At 37.9% G+C, this 23359-nt stretch overlaps 1 protein-coding gene across 3 annotated transcripts in view; it reads left to right on the top strand.

Moving 5' to 3' along the window:
- Positions 1 to 23359, top strand: part of si:dkey-172j4.3 (diacylglycerol kinase eta) — a 125163-nt gene that overhangs the window by 66639 nt on the left and 35165 nt on the right. For all 3 annotated transcript variants that reach the window (XM_017434051.3, XM_017434049.3, XM_017434050.3), the window contains 10 exons: positions 6367 to 6477; positions 6730 to 6810; positions 7709 to 7813; positions 13339 to 13471; positions 15027 to 15133; positions 15402 to 15527; positions 17209 to 17311; positions 19893 to 20052; positions 20181 to 20289; positions 22131 to 22270. In XM_017434051.3, coding sequence (XP_017289540.1) covers positions 6367 to 6477; positions 6730 to 6810; positions 7709 to 7813; positions 13339 to 13471; positions 15027 to 15133; positions 15402 to 15527; positions 17209 to 17311; positions 19893 to 20052; positions 20181 to 20289; positions 22131 to 22270 — 1175 coding nt within the window. The remainder of the gene's footprint in view (positions 1 to 6366; positions 6478 to 6729; positions 6811 to 7708; positions 7814 to 13338; positions 13472 to 15026; positions 15134 to 15401; positions 15528 to 17208; positions 17312 to 19892; positions 20053 to 20180; positions 20290 to 22130; positions 22271 to 23359) is intronic.

Below are 23359 nucleotides of genomic sequence, written 5' to 3'. Positions count from 1 at the left end.
TTAAATAAGACAAAGAAATCTTATAAATACTTAAATACAGAATATTTAAGACGCAGACAATAGACATCAGTATATTTAGTTAAGATTAGGACTTACTACACTGAAAGTATATTTGATATACATTCAGTATTTTGTTTCCAAGGAGTCTGGCTTTCTTATGTTTTAAAGTGGTCTTAATTAACAGTTATTTAAGGTCGTATTCAGACCTGACACATTTGGTCCGCTTTAATCGAAGCAGAGTTTGTTTCCAGCGTTGGTCCAGACTTTTTGTGCAGGTGTGAATACAGTCATGCGAACTCCTGTGCGGATCAAACAACTGGACTGAGACCCGCTTTTTGAGGCGGTCTCGGTCCGCTTCCAAACAAACTCTGTTGCGGTTCGCTTCTGGTGTGAATACAGACCAGACTTGAACCAAACTAACTACGTAAAGCATGCGCCTTTTGGACTTCACAGATCACCGTTGCTAAGCATCATGGGACAAATAGCATTATTGCTGCACGCATTTGCCGGCGCCGTTCCAAAATTCACAGTAAAATGTCATTAAACCGACGTTGAATGAGCTGCTCTTGAATTTCAAAATGGTACTGTAATTGTACCAACAGAACAAATGTGCACATAACAAATACAGCACGCAGGACTTCCATCTTTATTTCCGGGTCTGTGCTCCAACCGCTGCCCCCGTCTTTCTGTCCAATGGGAGCAATGAGCGTCACCCACGTGGCTTTGTTTATAAATTATAGTTCGCTTACAAAAATGCACAATGTGAATGCAAACCGCACCAAACGAAAAAAAGAAAGTCCACTTTTGGTCCGGACCAAACAAGCGGACCAAAGGACTTTCCTGGTGTGAATACACCCTAAATGTTTTGAAGGTCTTCTGCACAGTACTGTTAGAAGTTCAGTAGGTCTGTGTACATGTTACTTTGTTACGAGGGAAAACCATAAAACCTGATCTGAGCATCAGCCTTAAGAACTCTCTTTTCTTTGTCTTTGTATTAAAATGTCTTTTAACTCACTGTTTGTCAATACAAATATGGGTTATTTTTAAATAGCTGTGTTTATCTTCTGTTATTTGACTTTGTCATGAGGAGTTAAGTTCAACAAAAGAAGTGCCTTCATCCTTCTTGGTAAATATACATATACTTGTCACGTTACCCAGGTTAGTAAGGTGTCTGGGAAAGATGCCAGGTTGGCAGTCAATCCTTCATATCGGACAGAGTATTCAGTTAAATACTTAATTGTAGCTTGAAGGAGAATTTTTAAATTTAAAGGTCTATCATTCTGTGAAGGATTGCATATCACCTTTCGACTTTCAGGTCAAAGGTTTAAAGCAAGATCATCTTATAATGAGAAAAGATGGAGTTATAGTTGTTTTTGTCAAACCTGGTAAATTATGCAAGATCTAGCAAGATGTATTAGTGTCTTGAGGGTAAGTCTCAGCTACTACCACACTAAATTTTAGCTCAATATCTGTGAAATTACTTGAGGTACAACCATATTTTGGCTTCCCAAAGTCAGTTGGCCGAAGTGGCTGTCTTCAATTGGGTTGACTCCAAATGTTAATCAATTGTAGATGTTCATCTAGTGCCTACTTTCTGACTGAGTCACTTCCATTTAGTGGTTCATGAGAAATTTTGCTAGCAGGCAGACAAATCCATAGATGCAGGCAAAAACATTCCTGCCTTTTGCCTTCTGTGGAGGGGGATAAAGAAGGGAGAACTGAAGGTTTGAAACAGTCAAATGTATGTCAGACTGCTGCTTGTCTATGTCTGTGCATTTTGCAGATGAGTAAGTTTGTGTGTTGATGTGCGTATGCATCCATCCACTTCTCTGTTTCTCTGTGTGTTTCTTTGCACATCAAGTATACCGGGGACAATTGTTGTGATATGAATAATCCTGCTCTAATAAATACACTCATCTATCTGACAGCATCTTGCTGAGAGGAGAGGAACCGAGCTTCATGGTGTTTTCTGCCCTATCTTTGCCCTATAAAAGATATTGACATTTGAAGTCAGCCCAGTTTGTGTTTATGTACAGTAGTTGTATGAACATTACATGTTTGCTCTTCTGTGCCTCTGTGCACATTTCACCTACTAAATGTAATAACTTTATTTGCTTTTGGGGCTTTATTGACTTGTAAAGCATGTGACATTTTTATCCTCAGGACTCTGATTTTTGCCCTGGGTTCCCTTTCCATCAGAAGAAGTTGGTAACTCTGGCAAAATGCCCAAGCATGCACAATTTAGCCCAGAACTCGCCTTGGAGAGGTGTTTGAAAAGGTCACAGTTTTATGCTTGTTCTAATTTAGCTTTTGTAAGTAATGACAGCCTGGCTTCTTTTGTCACTAGTCCCCATATTAATTCTGTGTGCAGTATACTTCAAGAGGGTTATCTAAGTGTTGAAATAGACATTGTGTCATTGCCTGGTCAAGGCACATGTTGGATTCCTTCTGCCATCAGTTTTCGTTGTTGATGTTGGCATTGTGGAAGAGTGAAATTTAACCCACATTTGCATCTTTCTAACCCTATGCAAATAGTTTTTGGCCTTCTGACTTGAAAGATCAACCACTCCTTCCACATATTTGCATCAAGGAGTAGCTGAATATGTCCTGCATGTTCAGGTGTCAAAATCAAACGCATGTCCTCAGTTTAGTAAACTGTATGCACAGATTAGCACAAACATTTGTCTATCAGCAGCAAGTGTTAAGCTGTTTCAGTGCACAGCTGAGAGGGTTGGATCTAAACAGGAAAACTGAAGTAAATACAACACCAGGTGTGAAATAAGGCTTTAGAAACAGTCTACAAATTGCAGCATCTGAATATTTTCTTCTCCAACATTAGTGATATTGACTGTAGTGTCACTAAATTCCCATCAGACATTAGTGTATCATACATTCTAGTAGATAAATTGGAAATGTGTTTAATTGGTGAGAATATTTTACCTTGGGTTACTTTAACAGTTTCTTGGCTAAAGTTCAGATCTTTTGAAGTGAAGCTCTGATGGAAGGTCACAAACAATAATATCTTATCTGTCGTAGACAGCTTTTTGAACAGCCACAGTCTGAAAAAATCATTTATTTCTGATTTGACTGAAGAGCTAACAGCTAGTTCGAGTGGGACCAAGACTAAAGTAGATTGCTGCTGTCTTCAAACACATCCAGTTTTCAAAAATTACAGTACCGTGGTTCACGTAAACTATGCTTTACAACTTTACAAACCTTTACGCTGCCTTCAGTTTCACATTACATGGGAAGGAGTGTTTTCACAAATCATTGTTTTAGATTTTTTAGAAGTGGATTTGATTTGACACCTAACATGCATCTCTTCTGGAAAACTGAACTTGTTTCTCATGACTTAACGTGTCTTGAAATCATGACACGTGACTTTCCAGTTGTTTGTTTATTTTTTTGCCCACAACCAGCTCGTTTATTCATTTATGTTTACAGGTAGTAATTAAACACAACAGCACCATGTAGAAAAGAATTGCCAAAGACTTCTGTCTTTCTCAACATATGACCTGAGCAGTTGGTTTTGTCTTTTTCCCTCAGTTTTCGTTCAGATTAAATGGTAATTTAAAGATCATTTTTAATTTCTCCCGTGTCCCTATGTGATAAAATCGTACTGTACTGAAATGAGAAAAAGAGAAAATAATGTCTTTAAAACAAAATATTACATAACTTTCATGTCGATAGATTAAGCTGTAGGGCAGCTCTGATGGATTTCAGTGGTTTTAATTAGATATACTTAATAAACTAGCAGTAATTTATTTAATATGCAGGAGAACACATGTGAACATTCACTGGAGAGGTCTGGGTTTTAACATTGTGCCTGTATAACATTAAGTCTGAATGCCTCATGAGCAACATTTTAACTAACAAATAATGAGTCAGTCAAATATAATCTGTTCTCTGGGTTTATTAATATGGCTTGTATGTTTTCTGTTTGTGTTTTCATCTCTGCTGAGGAAAATTAGGCCAGCCTAAAGTGGTCAAAACTCAAACAACACTTGTCTTATAATCAACAGAACAACTTTATGATGGCCTTCATCACAGTTAATCAACAACTGAAACATTCTGAACAATGAAGTTGTTCTGTTTTCTTAAGATATATATATTTTTTGTTCTTTGGGCACCTTTAAATGCAGATATGGTTGAACCTTGATTTTAAAGACAGATTTTGGTTGTAGTTAAAGGAATTTAAACCTCAACTCCACGAGTCTCTGTTCAGCAAGTTTGACTCGACTCGACTCAAACTTGCAGCTTGTCTTTCAGCTTCATCATTGCCCCTATAATCAAACAGAAACTCTACTTTCCTTCTTGACTGACAGCTCTTGTTAGTGTTGCTATAGCAATCATGGATAAAGTTTATTGGTGGATTAGGGTTGTTAACACCTTCACGTTATCTCTGATGTGGCAGGTTGTTTGGAGACCTTTACACTTTCATTTTTTTCCTCCTCCCTCAGGGACTGCCAGCTCTAACAATTTTTTTGTCAACTTTTTGTTGTGTCATTTTTCTTTTTTGTTGTCCTCTTTGCTGGCATGGCTCAGTTTACCTTCCAACTTTCTCGCTAATGTTCCCTAATGTGACCGTATCTGTCACTGCTCTGCCATCCAACTTTCTCTTCTTTTGTCTCTAAAGCGATGACAATAGATTTTGTCTTCCTCAAGGCATGACAACACATTTATTGTAAGAAATGCCAGCACAAGGTGGAGTACTTCATGATTATGCAAATATCTAAACTTAAAAACACACTGAAAAAAGCTAAACAAAACTGAGCTTTGAGGGATGCTTTCAATTTTACACATTTACACAAATGCAGTTTTTCAAAACAATCAAATACAAGAACGACTGTTGCTTTTTAAAATATCCTTGTAAACACAGTAGCATTTCTAGAAATGTTTTTAATCCACACAGAAATGCCAAAAACAACTCAAAATGCTACAGTAACTATGCCAGACTTGTATGTGTCACTGTACCACAGAGTGGAGTGGAGCATGCACCTAAAGATTACACTCTGCACTCTGCGTACATTAATGTAAACACTACAAGAAGAAGAAGACAACATCCTCGGTTCATAGCTCAGATTAGAGGTGGGGCTAGGATGTTATTGTTTTCAAAAGATTGTCTTTTGGCTGTTTACAACACAAGAATGACATATGAGCCCATTTTAAAAAGAATACTGTTTTGGGGCTCCTAACATGTTTTTGATTGCAAGACAAAATTTTTACACATTCACAAAAATTGTTCTTGTGTGGATGGCCCACACAAGGTTAGAAATATCATAAGTCTAAGTGACATGGTCTGTCTTTGCCCAGAGGTTATACTAGTTGAAAAAGCTTATTGTATCTTCTGTTCAATCATTCTTTTAACACATTCTGACTCCTGGTATTTATCTCTAAAATGTCTCAAACATGATGTGGGGCTAATCTAATCAAATCATGTGGGAATGTTGCTGCGTTGGGTGATAAATGCACTGGTAGGGAGGCAGTGATGAGTAACATGCTGAGAGTTTTAAGATTGTATCTGCCCCTTTGCCTGCTTGTGCATCTATCATGAGGAATGTGGATCTTCATGTTGACACTTCCTGTCTTATTTGAAATTGATTACCCATGGTGTGTTGTGTCCTCTCAAGGCATGTACTCATAAACTGAAAGAAAAAAGTGGTACATGATAGTTAGAGCTTTAAAAGACAATAGCAGCCAACACAGTGGAGTTTGTGGTGATATCAACTCAGCAGAAACATGTAAAATTGAATTGTGTGTTTTGGTTATGCAAATACCTTCCATGTTGCTGCAGATGGCTGCACATTCTCCTCTCTGCGACATGCAGTGATTGTTGCTTAAATGTGCAATACTAGGGCTGAATTAACCTCTTATGGACTTTACATACTGTCATGGAGTTACACATCTTGTTCCTTACTGATATCTGTGCAGTTTTTCCTTTTTTTCTTAGAAATAACCACCTGTTTCTTTGTAGAAATTATTGCAATCTCTATAAAAATGCACAAAAAATAATTTTATAGGCTTTTAAGTTTGTGCTTGTGTCTTCAAAAATGATAGTTTGGATTTTTAAAATGGGGTTTGGTGGAAAGGTTATGGACAATTAATATCTCACCTGTTATAGCTGTTTGAGTGACCTCAGTTTGGAGAAAAAGAGTTTAATTAGATTAATGAGCTCGCTCTTTCAGTGCATCTTTCACTCTACCTGTGCTGTGTGTTTTGACAGAAGCAAGCTATCATAGTGACAATATCCAAACTGATCTTAGTCTGTTTATGTGTGAACTTAAAAATGAATAGTTGTTAAATGTGCTAACTTTTTCTCGTCTCCTCTTCCTCTCTCCTTCTTTTTCACAACCTTCATCTCTTCAGAAAAGTGTGAAGGAGGGAATCCTTTTAAAACAGACCAGCTCTTTCCAAAGATGGAAGAGGAGGTACTTCAAACTCAGAGGAAGGACCCTTTACTATGCCAAAGACTGCAAGGTACAGATATGTCTGACACTACCTTCAGCTATTTTAAAACTGACACAACAATAAAAGTGCAACTGGGTAATTGTAAATCAGAACTAAAAGTTACAGTTTGTACAGGAAATAACATCTTGTCAAAGGTTGAAAGTGTCAGAACAAATGACTAAATGTGTATATATATATATATATATATATATATATATATATATATATGGTAAAAAAGAAAACTGAAAAATCTGATTGCATTGTTTTATTTTTCTCCATCAGTCTCTGATTTTTGATGAAGTGGATCTGTCAGACGCCAGTGTGGCAGAGACGAGCACTAAAAACATCAACAACAGCTTCACAGTAAGCAACAGTCAAAAGTTTATATTAACTTGTGTATTAAAATAATGTTCTTTGGTTGGTGATGATCACTGATCATTCTAAAATTTAGCCTCAGATCTAAGTTCAAAGTATACAGTGTATGGAAAAAAACACTTCTACCCGAACCAACTTAACACAGTTATTATCTACAACACTGTTTTCAAGTGTCAAGGTCATCATTTTAGTTATACCTCTGTGGGTTTTTTAGGCTGAATGATAAATACCTTAAGGGTGGAATTGACTGAGAACCTGTAAAAACTTTACACGCTCACATGGTTTTAACTTGTCAGAAACAAGGTTGGCCTGTGTTATAGCAAAAGCAATAAGTGAGAAAGGAAAAGCTAATCGGTATAAAAAGAAAATGCACAACTTTATTTTTCTGACCGGGAGTCCATGAGAATCATTTAATAAGTTTAGGGTTCAGGCCTTCCTAATAAGAATTTTGTATGTTGTGTCATTGTAAAATTAAAATTTTGTCCAGTAACAAAAAAATGTAAGAATACAATCTCCTGATACTTTTTAGGTGTACTTTAGCAAACAAACTACACTGATGGACATCTGTCAACATTTAGCCTAAACTGTCTGAGGAAAGCTTTTGGAAGCTTGTTATAACAACACTCCTGGTGTATGATGCTTTTAGCTAAAATAACTACAAAAAATATCTAAAGCTCTGACATTAAGTACCTTTTTTAATTTTTTTTACATTTTAAATAAAATCTTTGACTGCTAAGCTAAGCCTTTTAAACGTTTTAGTCTAAAAATATGCATGTTATGCTGCCTTCAGGCCTAGGCCTCCTTTGAGAAGGAGATCTGTGATGTCAGTGGGATTTGCCTGGTTAATAAATAAATAAATACATTTCTGTCTTTTTGTCCTCCTCAGGTCATCACACCATTTCGTAAACTAATGCTTTGTGCTGAGAGCAGGAAGGAAATGGAGGACTGGATCACTGCCCTAAAATCTGTCCAGAAATGGGAAACCTATGAAGTATGTGTTCCTAATCGCTCTGTCAGTCTCTGTTTTATGTTTTGTTGTTGCATCTGTTGACTTACATGATGATTAAGTGGACCAAACTGATAAAAGCTGAATAATTAGAGGAATGTAAGCTGCTCACACTTCAGTTGTTCTTGCATCTGTACTTGGACCTGTGCCTTCCTTTTGTGTCCTTCTTTCTCATCTTCCTCTCTGTCGGTTCAGCTTTTTTATTTTTGTGGTTCTCATTTCAACTCTTAACTGACAAACTGATTGAATTCAATTCAGTTCTATTTTTTTATATAGCGCCAAGTTGCAACAAAAGTTGTCTCAGGGTAATGCACAAATCATTCACATACATTACAAAGAGCCAATTAGTAAAAGTTATCTATCTAAGGAAACCAGCAGATTGCGTTGAATCTTCACTTCATCACAGTCTCCCATCCTTAGCAAGCAACTGTGGAAAGGAAAAACTCCTTTTTAACAAAAAGAAACATCCATCAGAACCAGGTTCAGAATGGGCGGCGATCTGCTTCAACTGGCTGGGGTTTGAGAGGACAGGAATAAGACACAGACAAACATAGAATGCCTAGTCCAGGCGTGGTTTCTACTGGAAGAAAGACAAAGAAAAACACATGCTAATGATATAAATAATTACAAATACAAACATGGGGAGTATAGCAAGTAAAGACAGTAGCAGTGTCAGGAAATGTAGTGAATGTGTTCTCCAGCAGTCTAAGTCTATAGCAGAATAACTAAGGGATAGCTCAAGAAGGCCAACCCTAACTATAGGATTTATCAAAAAGTAAAGTCTAAAGCCTAGTCTTAAAACCACACAGTGTCAGCCTCACAGATAGAAACTGGAAGTTAGTTCCACAAGAGAGGAGCCTGAGAACTGAAAGCTCTGCAGACCATTCTACTTTGGGAAACTCTAGAAACCACAAGTAAACCTGCAGTCAGAGTGAAGTGCTTTGTTAGGAAAATAAGGAACAATAAGATCTTTAATATAAGATTGAGTTTGGATGTAGAGAGCTTTGCTGCTCTGGCAGCAGCAATCTGGATCGACTGAAGACTTTTTAAAGTTCTTTGACACCCAGATAATAAAGAGCTACAATAGTCCAGCCTAGATGTGATGAATGCATGGACCAGTTTTTCTGCATCATTTTGAGACAAGATATTTTCAATGTTAGTAATAATACATAGGAGTAGTAAAGTGGTCCTGGTAACATTTTCATGTGGGTGTTAAAAGACATCCTGATCAAAAATAACACCAAGGTTATTTACATTAGAACTGGAGGCCAAACTAATGCCAGATCAGTTGTATCAAATGGAGCACTGAGATCTAACAGGACAAGTATGTAAACAAGTTCACTGTCTGAGGACATGAGGATACCATTAGTAACTTTCACCAGTGTTGTTTCTGTGCTATGATGAGCTCTAAACCCTGACTGAAACTCCTCAAACAGATTATTTCTGTCCAGATATTCACACAATTGATTAGCAACTATTTTCTCAAGATGTTTTTAGATGAATGAGAAATTAAATATACCGTATTTTCCAGTCTATAAGGCGCACCGAATTATAAGGCGCAGTCTCAATGATGGCTTCCATTTTTGTACTTAACCCATACATAAGGCACACCGGATTATAAGGCGCATGCTAAAACATACGGCCTACAAAAAAAAAAAAGGTCGCAAAGGAAGGAAGCAAAACGGTGAGTTTGGTTGAACTTTATTCTACTATGTAACAATATGCTTACATTATTTTTTTATCCTTCTTCTTCCACAAATCCATCAAAGTCCTCATCTTCTGTCTGAATTGACCAGCTGGGCAATTTCGCCATCAAACATGCTAGGTTCCCTCTCATCATTGTCAAAGTCAGTCTCGTTGCCAGGGGGCTGTTCGGCAAATATGTCGGCTTTCGTGAAAGCTCAGACAACAGTTAAAGCAGATACCTTAGCCCAGGCATCCACAATCCATTCACATATGATGGCGTAACTCACCTGGCGCTTCCCCCCTGTCTTAGTAAACGTGTGTTCTCCGTCTGTCATCCATCACTCCCACGCCACTCGCAACTTCACTTTGAACCCCCTGTTTACACCAATGTCCAGCGGTTGGAGTTCTTTTGTTAATGATGGCAAGCTCTGAATTAGTTTGCTTCACTTCCTTTTTCACAGCATCGGTGAGATGGGCAGGCATGGAGTCGCAGACCAACAGGGACGGTGATGCGTGGAAAAAACCATCTTGTCTCCTTACGTACGCCTCTCTCAGCTACTCTATCATTTTCTCCTTGTCCATCCAGCCCTTTTGATTGGCCTTAACAATGACTCCGGCTGGAAATTTCTCTTTTGGCAGCGTTTTCCTCTTAAAAATTACCATGGGTGGTAGTTTCTGTCTGTTACCATGGCAACCAAGAACAACAGTGAAACACACTTCTCATTGCCTGTTGTGTGTACCGTGCTGGTCCGCTTCTTCTCCACAGTATGGTTCATAGGGATGTCAAAAGTGAGGGGGACCTCATCCATGTTGGTGATGTGTTTGGGCTGGATCTTTTTGTCGGTAATCTTGTTTACGCAGTAGGTGCGGAAAATGGCCAGCTTGTCTTTGTAGTCCGCTGGAAGTTGCTGCGCCATGGTAGTCCTCACGCGGATGGAGAGGTGACGCCGTTTCATAAAATGAAAGCACCAAGACGGACCTCCTTGAAAGTTTTCAGTCTTCGTGTTGTGCTATCATTGTTGCCTTCAGTCGAATGGTGAATGTAGAGACGCTTCTCCCGGCTGTTCTTTGTTCAATAATCCATTGTTCAAGTTGGTCTTCTAACTGGGGCCACCTCACTTTGTTCTCATGGAAACTCTGTTTGGTCTTCCTAACTTTGCGCAGTTCATCTTCTTGCTTCCTCCACTTCCATACCATAGATTCATTGATGTTGAATTTTTTCTCACCTGCTTTATTCCCATGAACAACCGTGTAACTGATAGCCTGTAGTTTGAATTGTGCCTTTTAAAGCATGTCTCTTCACTGGTGCCATTTTGAGGGTCCTGAGAAAAACAAATGTTGTTTTGCAGCATACCGGTGGTATACCTGCCGGAGGCGTTGCGGAGATAAGTGTACGTATTACCTAATGTTCTCTGATTGGTTTATCACTGCCAGCGTATGTACTGGTACTGTACATATTACCGTATAGGGAAAGATTTTGGAATTCAGTGCACACATAAGGCACACCGGATTATAAGGCGCACCGCTGATTTTTGAGAAAATTTAAGGCTTTTAGGTGCACCTTATAGACCGGAAAATACGGTAGATCTATGGTTGGCCAGAACTCCTAAATCAAGACTGGGTTTCTTAAGTAAAGGTCACAGTAACCTCAAAGCTCTGTGGTGAATGGTTATATTCATTAGGGACAAATTAAGCAGATCCAAAATGGGGATATTAATTAGGGGAAACACCTCTTTAATATCCCCAGACATGTTGATGGTTTGGATGAAGCTATTAATTTTGACAATTCGGAAAGCTCAACTGGACAAAAACAGTCCAAACACAAATCAGGTTCTAGTAACACTTCTAAAGCTGTTTTATTTGATAGAGAATCAGAGGCAACAGTAGGAAAGATAGTGTGAATTTTCTCTCTGATAAAAATAATTTCATTTATGAAGAATCTCATGAAGTCATCACTAATTGGAATTATACAGATAGATGGCTCAAGAGAGATGGGAATTTTCATTAGTCTAGCTACAGTACTAAACAGAAACTTGGGGTTGTTCTTATTCTTTTCTATTAAAGATGAATAATATACAGTTCGAGCTTCACAAAGTGCTTTTTTGTACGTTAGCAGGCTATCTCTCCAGGTTAAATAAAAGTCTTCCATGTTAGTGGAGCACCATTTTTTTTCCAACTGTCTAGATGGCTGTTTTAAAGTACATAATTCTGGATTAAACCAAGCAGCCAGCTTCCTCTGACAGATGACTTTCTTTTTCAAAGGTGCAATTTTATCAAGTGATGTTTGCATTGAAATAATATTATCAACAAGATTGTCTAAGTTGCTTCTCTTTGTTGCATTACTCTGCAAGACAGGAAAATATTAATGGAAGAGATTCTTTAAATTTGGTTACAGCGTTCTCTGAGAAACATTTACTATAATGAAATTTACTCTCAGTGGCTGCGTATTCAGTCGGTGTAAACTGAAAGGTTATTAAAAATGGTCAGACACTCTATGCCACATGTCAGAGAATGAGTAGATATGTAGACATTTTAGGTAAAATCACTTGACTCAACTAAATTATTAGAAAACTATGTTTAAGCTATCACTTTCAGCATCTACATGAATATTGAAATCCCCCACTATAATGACTTCATCTGTATTCAATAAGAAGTCAGACAAAAAATCTGAGCATTCAGGCAAAAACTGAGAATAAGGGCCTGGTGGATGATATATAACAAGAAGTAAAACTGTTTTTTCTGATTTCCATTTTGGATGAGAAAGACTGAGTCAAGATTCAATAAATTAAAGCTAATAATTGGTTTAGCATTAATCTATAATCCTGACTGAAAACTAGCAGCTACTCTTTCACCTCCACCTGTTGTTCTAGAAACATTGAAAATTTAGATAAATAGAAAGAGTGGATTCATTTATACTAACAAAATCCTCCTGGTTTTTGTTAGGCTAAATAAATCAATACAATGAATTATTGTCAAATCAATAACTAACAGAGACTTAAAGGAAAGAGATCTTATGTTCAATAATCTGCATTTAATGATTTTGCTCATAAAAGTGGAGCTTTTGGTGCTTGTGGATCAGTGGTTAGAGCAGTTGTCCTCCAATGAGAGAGTTGGAGGTTCGATTCCTGGCAGCAGTCACATGTCGAAGTGTCCCTGGGCAGGACACTGAACCCCTTATTTCCTCTGTGTGCCCCATCAGTGTATGAATGGAGTTTAAAGCACTGATTAGACTCCATAGAATGACTTATTCAGGTTAGCTTTGTAGAGATGTAGTAGAGTGCTGTATGAATGTGTGTGGATGGGTAGATGAGGGCACAGATTGTGTTTGTAAAGCGCTTTAAGCAGCCTGGTTGGCTAGAAAGGTGTGCTCTACAAGTACAGTCCATTTACCATCCATTAGATTTTTATAGACTATAAAAAGGACTTGGGACTATAAGCTGCTATCCAAGTTATCCAAGTGAAGTTTATTATCTCATAAGTTTTAGGTTTTTTTCTTTAAAGGCCCATATTTGTTACAGAAGCACTTGTTTTTCTTTGTTGTTGTTTGTTTGTTTTGTGTTTCCCTGGTTACTTACAGCAACACAAAGCTTCAAAATGAAAATTTGATCAGACTGTTCTCATTTCACAGGTTTATCCTATTTGTCTTGTTTAAATGTCTTATTCACAACAGCTAATGGCTCCCACTGGTTGTAGTATTAGTGTTGAAGTCAAAATGTCTTGTACATATGCTTTATAAAGCTACATAGTTTAATTTATGTCCTTGTTGGGCCAATTGTGACACAAGAAAGACATTGTCCCCTTATTCTACACTTCTATTCCATCAGGCAAGTCAGTTCAACATGGAGCATTTCTCTGGGATGCACAACTGGTACGCTTGTTCCCACGCCAGACCGACCTTCTGCAATGTCTGCAGAGAAGCACTGCCAGGCGTCACCTCCCACGGCCTGTCCTGTGAAGGTACACACACACACACACACACATACACACACTGGCTGCTACATTTGCGCTTTTGGATTCACACATTTGCAGACACGTTCGTTGGAAGGTTCAACTAAGTAACAATAATTGTTTTTGTAAAGTTGTAAAGTGACTAGATGAAAATTAGTAATGTGCATCAAATGCATCATGTATATTTAACCTGTATTCTTTTCCTTTTAAAGTCTGCCCTGGTGAACATGTTTAATCTCAACATTTTTATGAGCTGTTTCTGTAAGTGATGCATGACATATATAAAGCAAAGTGAACCGTCAGTGCTATGGACATAGATTTCTGCTTCAAGCTCCATCTGCTGCCTTAGAAAGACAAGTCTAGACTTGTTTGTTTTACATTGAACACTGTAAGAACCAAGGACTTGCGTGGTTTGGCTTTATAGTAGGGATTGTTCAGATATTTTGAAGTGCGGTTCTCTGGAAAAGTTACAGAGAAGTAATGTCTTACCTGTTGTAGATAGTTTTTTGACCAACTTCAGTTTGAAGAATCAGTTTAACTGACTGAATTGATGAGCTAACAGCAAATCTGAACGGGAAAAAGGCTTAAGTGGATTGCTGCCATCTTAGAACAACTTAAACCTAAAAAAACCCCTTCAAAGTAGTTTTGTCACTTGCTATTTTATGAACATTTATATTGCTGTTGATATTGTATTGCATGGTGATTTACATAGAATTATGTGGTTATTTTCAAGAGCAAAACCCATTAAAAAAATCTGAACTATGACTTTTTGTGCTCTGAAAAGCTAGCAAGCTACAAGAAAAAATTAGCACAAGCTAAATGAAGAGCATAATCCAAACAAGCTGAGCGAAGAGCTGCAACACTTAGCAAACTGTCTGAAGCAAGGAGTTAGCTAAGCAGGCTAGCAACTTGTAAAATTTGGTGCCAAGGCAACTGCCAGCTAACTAAGGAGTTTCTTTAAATTCCAAAGATTTTTGAAGTTCACCTGTTTGCATTTTACAAAATTATATTTAATTAAAATAATTCTGTTACTTTGTATATAGGACTTGTTTTCTCTTGGCAGTTAACCTTGACAGTAAAGACGTCAATTTATGACCCTTTGTTTCAAGGTGAGATAGATTTAATTGCAGGTTTGACATAATGAAACGGTTTCCTTTTTTACATCAGTAGTAAAGATTCGAACACACCCATGCAAAGTTTTATTGTGAGGTTCCAATCCAAAAAAAGATTTATGCTTTAAATGTTTCCTCAAAGAAAAGAAAACACCTGTATAAGAGGGTTCAATGTTGCAAACTTACCTCTAACTGCAGCAGCAAGACTCAGAACTGACCTATAACCTGCAGTTATTATTCTTATTTTACCTCAGAGTATTTAGTCAACTCCCGCATCCTGATCAATGATTAAACACAAAAGCCACACAGTCATTTATTTTAAAATGTTTCAGTTTTACAAGCGCACCTTGGTCAACTCTTAAAAAATAAAAATCTTCAGCTTACTGGATGTACCCAGGACAAATCTGAGTCTATTCTTCTAAAAATGCTTTTGTCCTTTTTGTCCTGTACAGTTTGTAAGTTCAAGGCTCATAAGCGCTGTGCTGTTCGCTCTACCAACAACTGCAAATGGACCACGCTGGCCTCCATAGGAAATGACATCATTGAGGATGAGGACGGGGTGAGATATTAAGGCATTTTCTTAATACAGCTTTTACACTACTTTTGCTAAAACTTTGTCTGTTTCCAAATCATTGTTTGAAAATATTTTCAGTTTAAATAAAAACTGAAACAAAAAAACAAGAGATTGTTTGTGCTGATTTAACAAAACTGAGTCATTTTATTGATTTTCATAAATTTGTTGGGGTTAAATCTAGCATTTTTGTTTTAATTCTTTTCAAGTAAGACATGTACTTTGCTTTCTGTTTTCTTTCTTTTGCTCTTTCCAGGTTTCCATGCCGCACCAGTGGCTTGAAGGCAACCTGCCGGTCAGTGCCAAGTGTGTGGTGTGTGACAGGAACTGTGGCAGCGTGCGACGGCTGCAGGACTGGCGCTGCCTCTGGTGCAAGGCCATTGTAAGTGGAGTTGATTTCAGCCTCTCTCATTGTCAACCCAAATCATTGTTAGTTCAGTATCAGTTTATGAGAAGTTTAATTAAAACATATTGTAAATAACTCAGGTGCACTAATTTACATGACAAATAATAACAAAACAACTTCCTGTTTTTGGTTTGTTATATCTGTGAAAGTTTTGATAAACTCATGCTGTTAAAGCTGAGCTCAAATTATGACTGTTAAGACTCAATTCTTTTACTGTTTATAGCAAATTTATGTACAGACATGGTAACTTCCAGGCTTTCCAAAAATGTTCCTTTGTGCCTGAGAGAGTCTTGGGTCTGTGAGGTTTCACTTGAGTCATCAGAATAATGAGATGGTACTTAAAATAGCAGCAGAGATCCCTGAGGAGCAAAGAACCAGGAGAGCAGGCACTGATAAATTCATGCCATCATTTCCCTCTGCAAGGGTATTAACTACAGTATATTTAGAACAACTTTTACAGGTTGGGTAATTAATTCTCAGAGGAAAAAAGTACAAGGACATGTAAGGGCACTGTCAAAGGACTGAATGTGCATGAATGTTAATAGAATCCAATTAAATGTGAGGATTCAGCTTAAAAAATAAATTACTGTAAAATTCTGCAATTATTTTTTATACCAATACCTTGAAAGCTGTCTCAAACCATTGGAATTCTTCTCGGTTTTCTTGTGACTAACTGTTTTTTTCAGGCAGCAACTTAGTCATACTGATCCAAGTTTTCTGGTCTCAACAGAACGATTTCAGTATTGGTCAGCAAAGGCTCTTGTTAAGACACAGTTATGAGGAGTAAATATTGGATTGCTTATCATGTGGACAGAAATAATACTCACTTACAGTTTGCTTCCTGTCATTGTAGAAGGAGAGTTCAGATGTGATGTTCTGTGAGAAGGTTATGAACAATTATTATCTTAGGTCTTTGAACAACCTCAGTTTAGAAAAAGTGTTTCATTTTGACTAGACTGACAAGGTAACACCTAGTCCCAAACAGGGCCAAGGCTAAAGTTGAGCATGTCTCAGGCGGTGACTTGCCCAGGGGCTGGGGATCATATACCTATCCTCCAATTGGAAGACAACCTGCCTGCCTAATCACTGGGCCAGAATTTTTAATTGTCATTGAATCCATATCATATGGTTATTTACATACAATTCTGTGATTATTTGCAAGTGTAAATAGCAGCAGCTAGCTGTCCACAATATTATTTTACTCTTTTACTGTCCTGCCACAATGTCATGGTATAAATATGAAAGAAAATTTCAGCACAACTCAGCGTTTTTGTTGCTTCACACTCTGTATTTTGTTTTAAAAGGACATAACAAACCTTGATGTGTGTCTAAATCAGGCCTGTTTTAGAGTAACAGACTACATACGAATCTGTTTGAGTTCTGTGCTATCAATTGTATGGCTCAGCTGAAGTCCAAGTGATAAAGTTCAGATGAATTTGTCATTGTAGTTGCAAACACATTTACAGATGTAACATCTACTTAGAGAGTTCACACTGACACTAAACAGAGAGTCTAATCCTTGGTACATGAAGACATGGGGATAAAAAGAAAGCCACATGCACAAATGAGTCAGAGTGGCATTTGTAAAAGGTTACAGAACTGACATTTGGTAGGCCAATAACTGTGTGTGTATGTGTTTGTGTGTGCACATTTGCAGGTTCACAGCAGCTGTAAAGAACAAATGGGGAAGGTGTGTCCTTTGGGTCAGTGTCGAGTCTCAATCATTCCTCCCACTGCACTTAACAGCATTGACTCAGACGGTGAGACAGCACCCACCCCCAACACTCCCACCCACACAGCCTCTTTACCTCACACTATGGTACAGACTGGTTCAAACCTGAGGAATGTCACTTTTCCAGTTTAAACAGGGGTAACATTGTTAGTGACCCCAGGCTTTTTTAAGGCCCAAATGGTTATTTCATGTTTGTTCTTTTTATCCTTTATCCATGATAGAAGACAACTAAAACTTGAGTTCATATTTTATTCTATGCTGTTTTTTGTGTAACATTTGACATTTCATGGGTTCCTACATAGTCTTAAAGTACCACATTTGCTTTTAATTTTTTCCCAAGATTGGAGAAAATTAAAAAATGGGGTTCTGTCATTATAAACATGGGTAATAATAGCACCTAAAATCTGCTTATCATCACATCTCAGTCTTTCTAGTAAAGTAAAAAAAAAATTACTTACCCTTACCAAAGTAGAGATATTTTAAACCTTAGTTTTGTATATATGTAGATATGTTGAATGGAGATTCAGGAAAAACAATGACATAGCAGCCTGCTTCACACACGCCCGCTAGGTGTTGCTTTGTACAATAGAAACCACAACAATAGACCTGCCTGCCACCGATTGTCTTTAAACTTTCTTGAGTGCTGAAAAATTAAACACTGAGAGAAAATAAAGAACATTGTTTAAAAAAGCAGAAATAACTACAGTTTTGTTTGGGATGAATTTTTGGCCATTCTCAGATTGTTCATTTGTCTTCATGGTACAGCATGGGTATTTCAGCATTTTTGTTTAGTTTTGCTAAATAATAAAGCCTATTTTCCAGTGTGGGGAATTTCTTAATTAAACAAACTGAAAATCAAAGGAGGGTAGTTTGGTGGAGCGTCTGGTAAGAAATTTGTTTTCAAACAGTAAAATAAAAATATGAATTCATAAAAATAAATTGATGAAACAAGCAGAGTGATTCTTATTTGCTATGTACTGTAAATAAACATGAACACAATGAAGTCACATTTTGGTGTAGAATTGTCTACCTGTCACGTTCTGAATTTCAGCTTCTTCAGTTTTAGCCTTAAGGATTTTTTTTCATGTTTCTGACTGCGACACAAATGCAGATTTATGAGTATCAAAGGTGCTTTGGGTAATGATATGGGTTTTGTGTATAGTTAAGGATTTTTCATATTGCTTTGACAGTAAAGTTCAAACATTGTACAAATCATTTAAACCTTTGTAAATAAAAAACGGTTAAAAACAAAACAACTGGACTTCTATTCTGTAGCTGAAGACGTTTCGCTTCTCATCCAAGGAGCTTTCTCAATTCAGAAATAGAGAGTGTGAAGTTTGAGCTTTTAAAGCTGAGATGTTCTGTAAACTGGATTCACATGCAGATAGCCCTCACTCTCCTAACAACAGAGGCTCATTAGGGTCCTTGTTAGCATGACTCTGGTCACATGAATGCAGGTCCTGATTGGAGTGAAACTGGCTGGGTATCAGGTGTAAAGCTCCATTATAGGTTTTTGAAAAGCTGAAATCTGAGACCTCTTCTGTTTAATGTTGGTTTCTGTCTTTTGACATAAATGGCTTCCTTCACCCCCCTCAAACCATCTGTCTTCTTGGTCCAAAAAGAGTGTCCCTTATCCTTGAGGTGGAGGTGAACCGCTGAGTCTTGTCCTGAGGAGCTGGCCCTCCCGTGTTGACCCATGTGTCTGTGGAGAGGCTGTTTAGTTTCTCCAATATAGAGGTCTGAACATTCCTCACTGCATTGAATTGCATAAACCACGCCACTCAGTTTGTGTTTGGGTGTTTTGTCCTTAGGGTGGACCAGTTTTTTTTTCTTTTAAATTTACCATGTCCTGGATGACTGAGAATCTACACCAGCTTAAACCTTTGTGCTTGACATCAAAGATGGCCCCAAAATTTTTAATTTCAGTGTGTAAAAATATGGGACTTTAAAAGAAAAATGTATTTTGTTGTATATGTCCTAAAATAAAGGCAAATGCTTAAAAGATATAGAGGGAAACCAGTTGCTCAACCGGCTTTATCGCCTGTATCAAGCCCTTGCCATATCGTGAATAGTTCATTGTTGCCGCATGCTCATAAATTAAATTACACTACACCTGCTGAAACACTTCCTTGAAAACAGTTAAAGTCATCTCTGGCTACACAAAACTACTGACATCATGTGAGGAAAGTGCTCCAAACCTCTGGAATGGGCGGAGCCTAGGAATTATATGAGTCAACACTTCCTTTGTTCGGGGCTTCTGCTTCCGGCTTCATTCTTAAGATGTTGCCTACAGAAGTCCCACTGCTGGTTCTTGTACTAATTCTCTGCCTTATTAGAACAAATAGTTAAACTTTAGTTTTTTTGTAGCGTCATCCTTAAAAGGTAAATTGTCTGAGTTGTCCCTCCCCTGGGGTAAAAGGACTGGAAGTGAGCTGAGGATGCCCCATTAAACCCTGATAATCAGATTTTGAGACTGCTTTAATTAACATTCAGTATTCATTAAATAACAGTTTTCAACACTAACTGGGACATTTAAATTGGAATCTGAAGGTTCAAGTATTCTTTGAGACTTGTTTTTTAATATGAAACAACACTTTGGTTGATTTCAGGCTTCTGGAAGGCCACCTCTGCATCATGCACCAGCCCTCTTCTGGTCCTTGTCAACTCGAAAAGCGGGGACAACCAGGGGGTCAAGTTCCTGCGCAAGTTCAAGCAGCTTCTCAACCCCGCTCAAGTCTTTGACTTGATGAATGGAGGACCAGAGCTCGGGTACATCATTGTAAAAATGACTACAAGATTTACCACTGCTTTCCCTGATAGGCGTTAACTATTTTCAATTTTTTTTTCTCTTTGTCTTTTTCTAATCACTCATGTCGTCCCACTCTCTCCACCTGCAGCCTCCGACTCTTCCAGAAATTTGTGACGTTTCGTATTCTGGTGTGCGGGGGAGATGGCAGCGTGGGCTGGGTACTCTCAGAGCTCGATAAACTCAAACTCCATAAACAGGTGAGAGCGGCAGGATGAAAAAGGAGGTGGAAGAAGGCTTGATGGTGCAAATGGATGTGTATTGTCGCTGTAAAGAGCTGATGAAGAATCAGTCAGTCAGAATCGAGCAATAAATCAAGAATCAATCAGTCCCTGCTGTACTAATATCACAGCTGTTACTACATTACAGATGGGTGCATTTAGTGAGCATTTTTGGTCACCAGGATTTTATTGTGTGAAATCGGAAATTAAAATCTACAAATTTCCATCTATACATCTGCCTTGAAATGGTTCAGAAAGGAAAAAGGATCAAATGAGGCTGAAATATAAATGTTTAACTAAAATAATTAACCAATATCATGAAATAAATCAACATAAATGAATGTCATTGTATATAAGCATGGCTTTAATTTTGGATTAATATGCCACTGATAACTGAGTACTGTGTCAGATGAATTTGATTCAGGTTCATTTTAAGTCATGTTGTACTAAACATCATCAGCTGATTGCTACTTGTGTCGCAAAAAACGATGGGAACTTGGGTTGTCTTTAATTGATAAAAACTGCACCTATGGTTTGTAAATGTTACTGGAGCTGAGCTGTTTCGGAGACAGAAGGACTGAGATTTTATGTTTCATTCCTTTTATTTTAAATGATCTGTACAAATTAAAGATCTAAAATTCTTTGAAGGAATGCATATCGCCCATCTCTTTTCATGCCAGAGTTTTAAACTAAGATTGTCTTGTGTTGAGAAAAAACAGACTTATAGCTAATTTAGTCAGGCCTTGAAAATACCATTATGCAAGATCTCACTCGATTTATCGACCTGTTAAATGAGAGTCACTCTCAGCTACGATCACACCAAATTTGAGCTCAGTATCTATAAAACTGGCTGAGTTTTAGTCTTTTTTTTGGTTGACTCAGTTGTAGTTGTAAATATAATCTTTCTTTTAAAAGTTTTATTAAAATTGATCAAGTGGTTTATTAGATATTTTGCTAACAGACAAACCAAGTTAATGGCAAGGTGTTAAGCGTAGATGTCACTTGATCAATTACCACTCAGAGTATGTCTTGAGAATGACTCTCAGCTACTAACACACCAAATTTTAGCTTAATCTCTGTAAACTGACTGAGTTATAGCCATTTTTATGTTTGCTTAGGTGGCCATTTTGAGTTGCACTGACTCCAAAATTTATTCAGTTGTAGATATATATCATATGAGTACCTTCTGAGAGTTTCATGAAAATTTGTCCAGTGGTTCATGAGATATTTTGCTAACAGACAAATGCATGCGCACACAAACATAGACACAGGCAAAATCATTATGTCATTATCATTATGTCCCCTCGTTTTAAAACAGCCGTGTGAAGTTCTTTAACTTTATGAAGAAGAGAAGGAATCATGTGATCTGGAGTGAGAGTAGGGAGCAGGTGGAAGTCTGGAGAGGTGACGTTATGCTTAGGAGAGAAATGGATTAACAGTCAGTGAAAGAAAGACTGAATGCATGTATGAGAGAGAGAGAGAGAGTTAAAAGTCCTGGAGTAAACCATCCAAAACAAAGAAGAGACTATGGATGGAGGAGAGTTTGTGGAAGTTTGTGGATGTAATGAAGAGGGTTGGTGTGACGAAGGAGGATGCTGGGATAGGGTGAGATGGAATCAGATGATCCACTGTGGCAATCTCGAAAGGAAGCAGATGAATAAAGAAGAAACACAAGGAAAGTCAGAATGTAATCAGTGACTGAGGTGAAATTTTATGAATCTTAAAGGTTAGTTAGAGGGGTGAATTTACAAATTGAAAATCTAATTTCTATTGACAGAAGTGATCATTCTCCCCCTTATCTTTTCCCCGTATCTCCACAGTGTCAGCTCGGTGTGCTGCCTCTCGGCACCGGGAACGACCTTGCTCGGGTTTTGGGCTGGGGAGGCCTGTGTGATGATGACGCTCAACTGCTGCAGATCCTGGAGAAGCTGGAGAGAGCCACCACCAAAATGTTGGACAGGTAAAAGCAGAGAAAGTCAGGGTGTGGTGTGTGTGTGTGTGTGTGTGTGTGTGTGTGTGTGTGTGTGTGTGTGTGTGTGTGTGTGTGTGTGTGTGTGTGTGTGTGTGTGTGTGTGTGTGGAAGGGGGCAGAAGAAGTTGGTTAGCATCAATTCCTTAATGCAAGGTTCAAATTCAAACCAAATTTATGTTTACTCATTTTCTTTCTTGCTTCTTTCATCCAACAATAGGTGGATGAAAAAAATACACCAAAGACTGAATATATAAAAAAAACAGCTGTAGTTTTACAAACTAGCTCAAGATGCTGTGCATGTCTTACCTTTTTGTGAGATGGAGTCTTGACTGAAAAGCCATAAAATCATGTTGAAGTGTTTAAATAAATTCTCTTGGAAGCATTATTTATACACTGCTCAAAAAAGTAAAGGGAATGTGTAAAGAACATAATATAACTCCAAGTAAATCAAACTGTCCACTTAGAAAGCAACACTGATTGGCAATCCATTCTACATGCTGTTGTGCAAATGGAATAGACAACAGGTGGAAATTATTGGCAATTAGCAAGACACACTCAATAAAGGAGTGGTTCTGCAGGTGGGGACCACAGACCACTTCTCAGTACCTACAGTATGCTTTCTGGCTGATCTTTTGGTCACTTTTGAATCTTGGTGGTGTTTTCACACTCGTAGTAGCATGAGGCGGACTCTACAACCCACACAAGTGGCTCAGGTAGTGCAGCTCATCCAGGATGGCACATTAATGTAAGCTGTTGCAAGAATGTTTGCTGTGTCTGTCAGCGTTGTGTCCAGAGGCTGGCGGTAGTGATGGGCAAATGAAGCTTTCCAACACTTTGCTTTGCAAAAAGGTTCATCACTCGATGCTTCATTCATCACTCACCAGTGACATCTGCTGGTAAAACTGTAACAGCTTTGTCACTCAGTAGGATCGTACTTTCAAAAATTTGTAAATGCAATATTGTCACAAAGTTTTCATCAAACTCATGTTTAGTAACAGGAGAATCAATTAAATCATATTTAATTGTCATGTTTTAATTATTAAAATGATTTGTAGCCAATCTAATCCTTGACCATCTG

The sequence above is a fragment of the Kryptolebias marmoratus genome, linkage group LG7 (assembly GCF_001649575.2).
Source record: "Kryptolebias marmoratus isolate JLee-2015 linkage group LG7, ASM164957v2, whole genome shotgun sequence".
NCBI lineage: Eukaryota > Metazoa > Chordata > Actinopteri > Cyprinodontiformes > Rivulidae > Kryptolebias > Kryptolebias marmoratus.
This window is presented reverse-complemented; position numbering and strand designations above follow the sequence as displayed.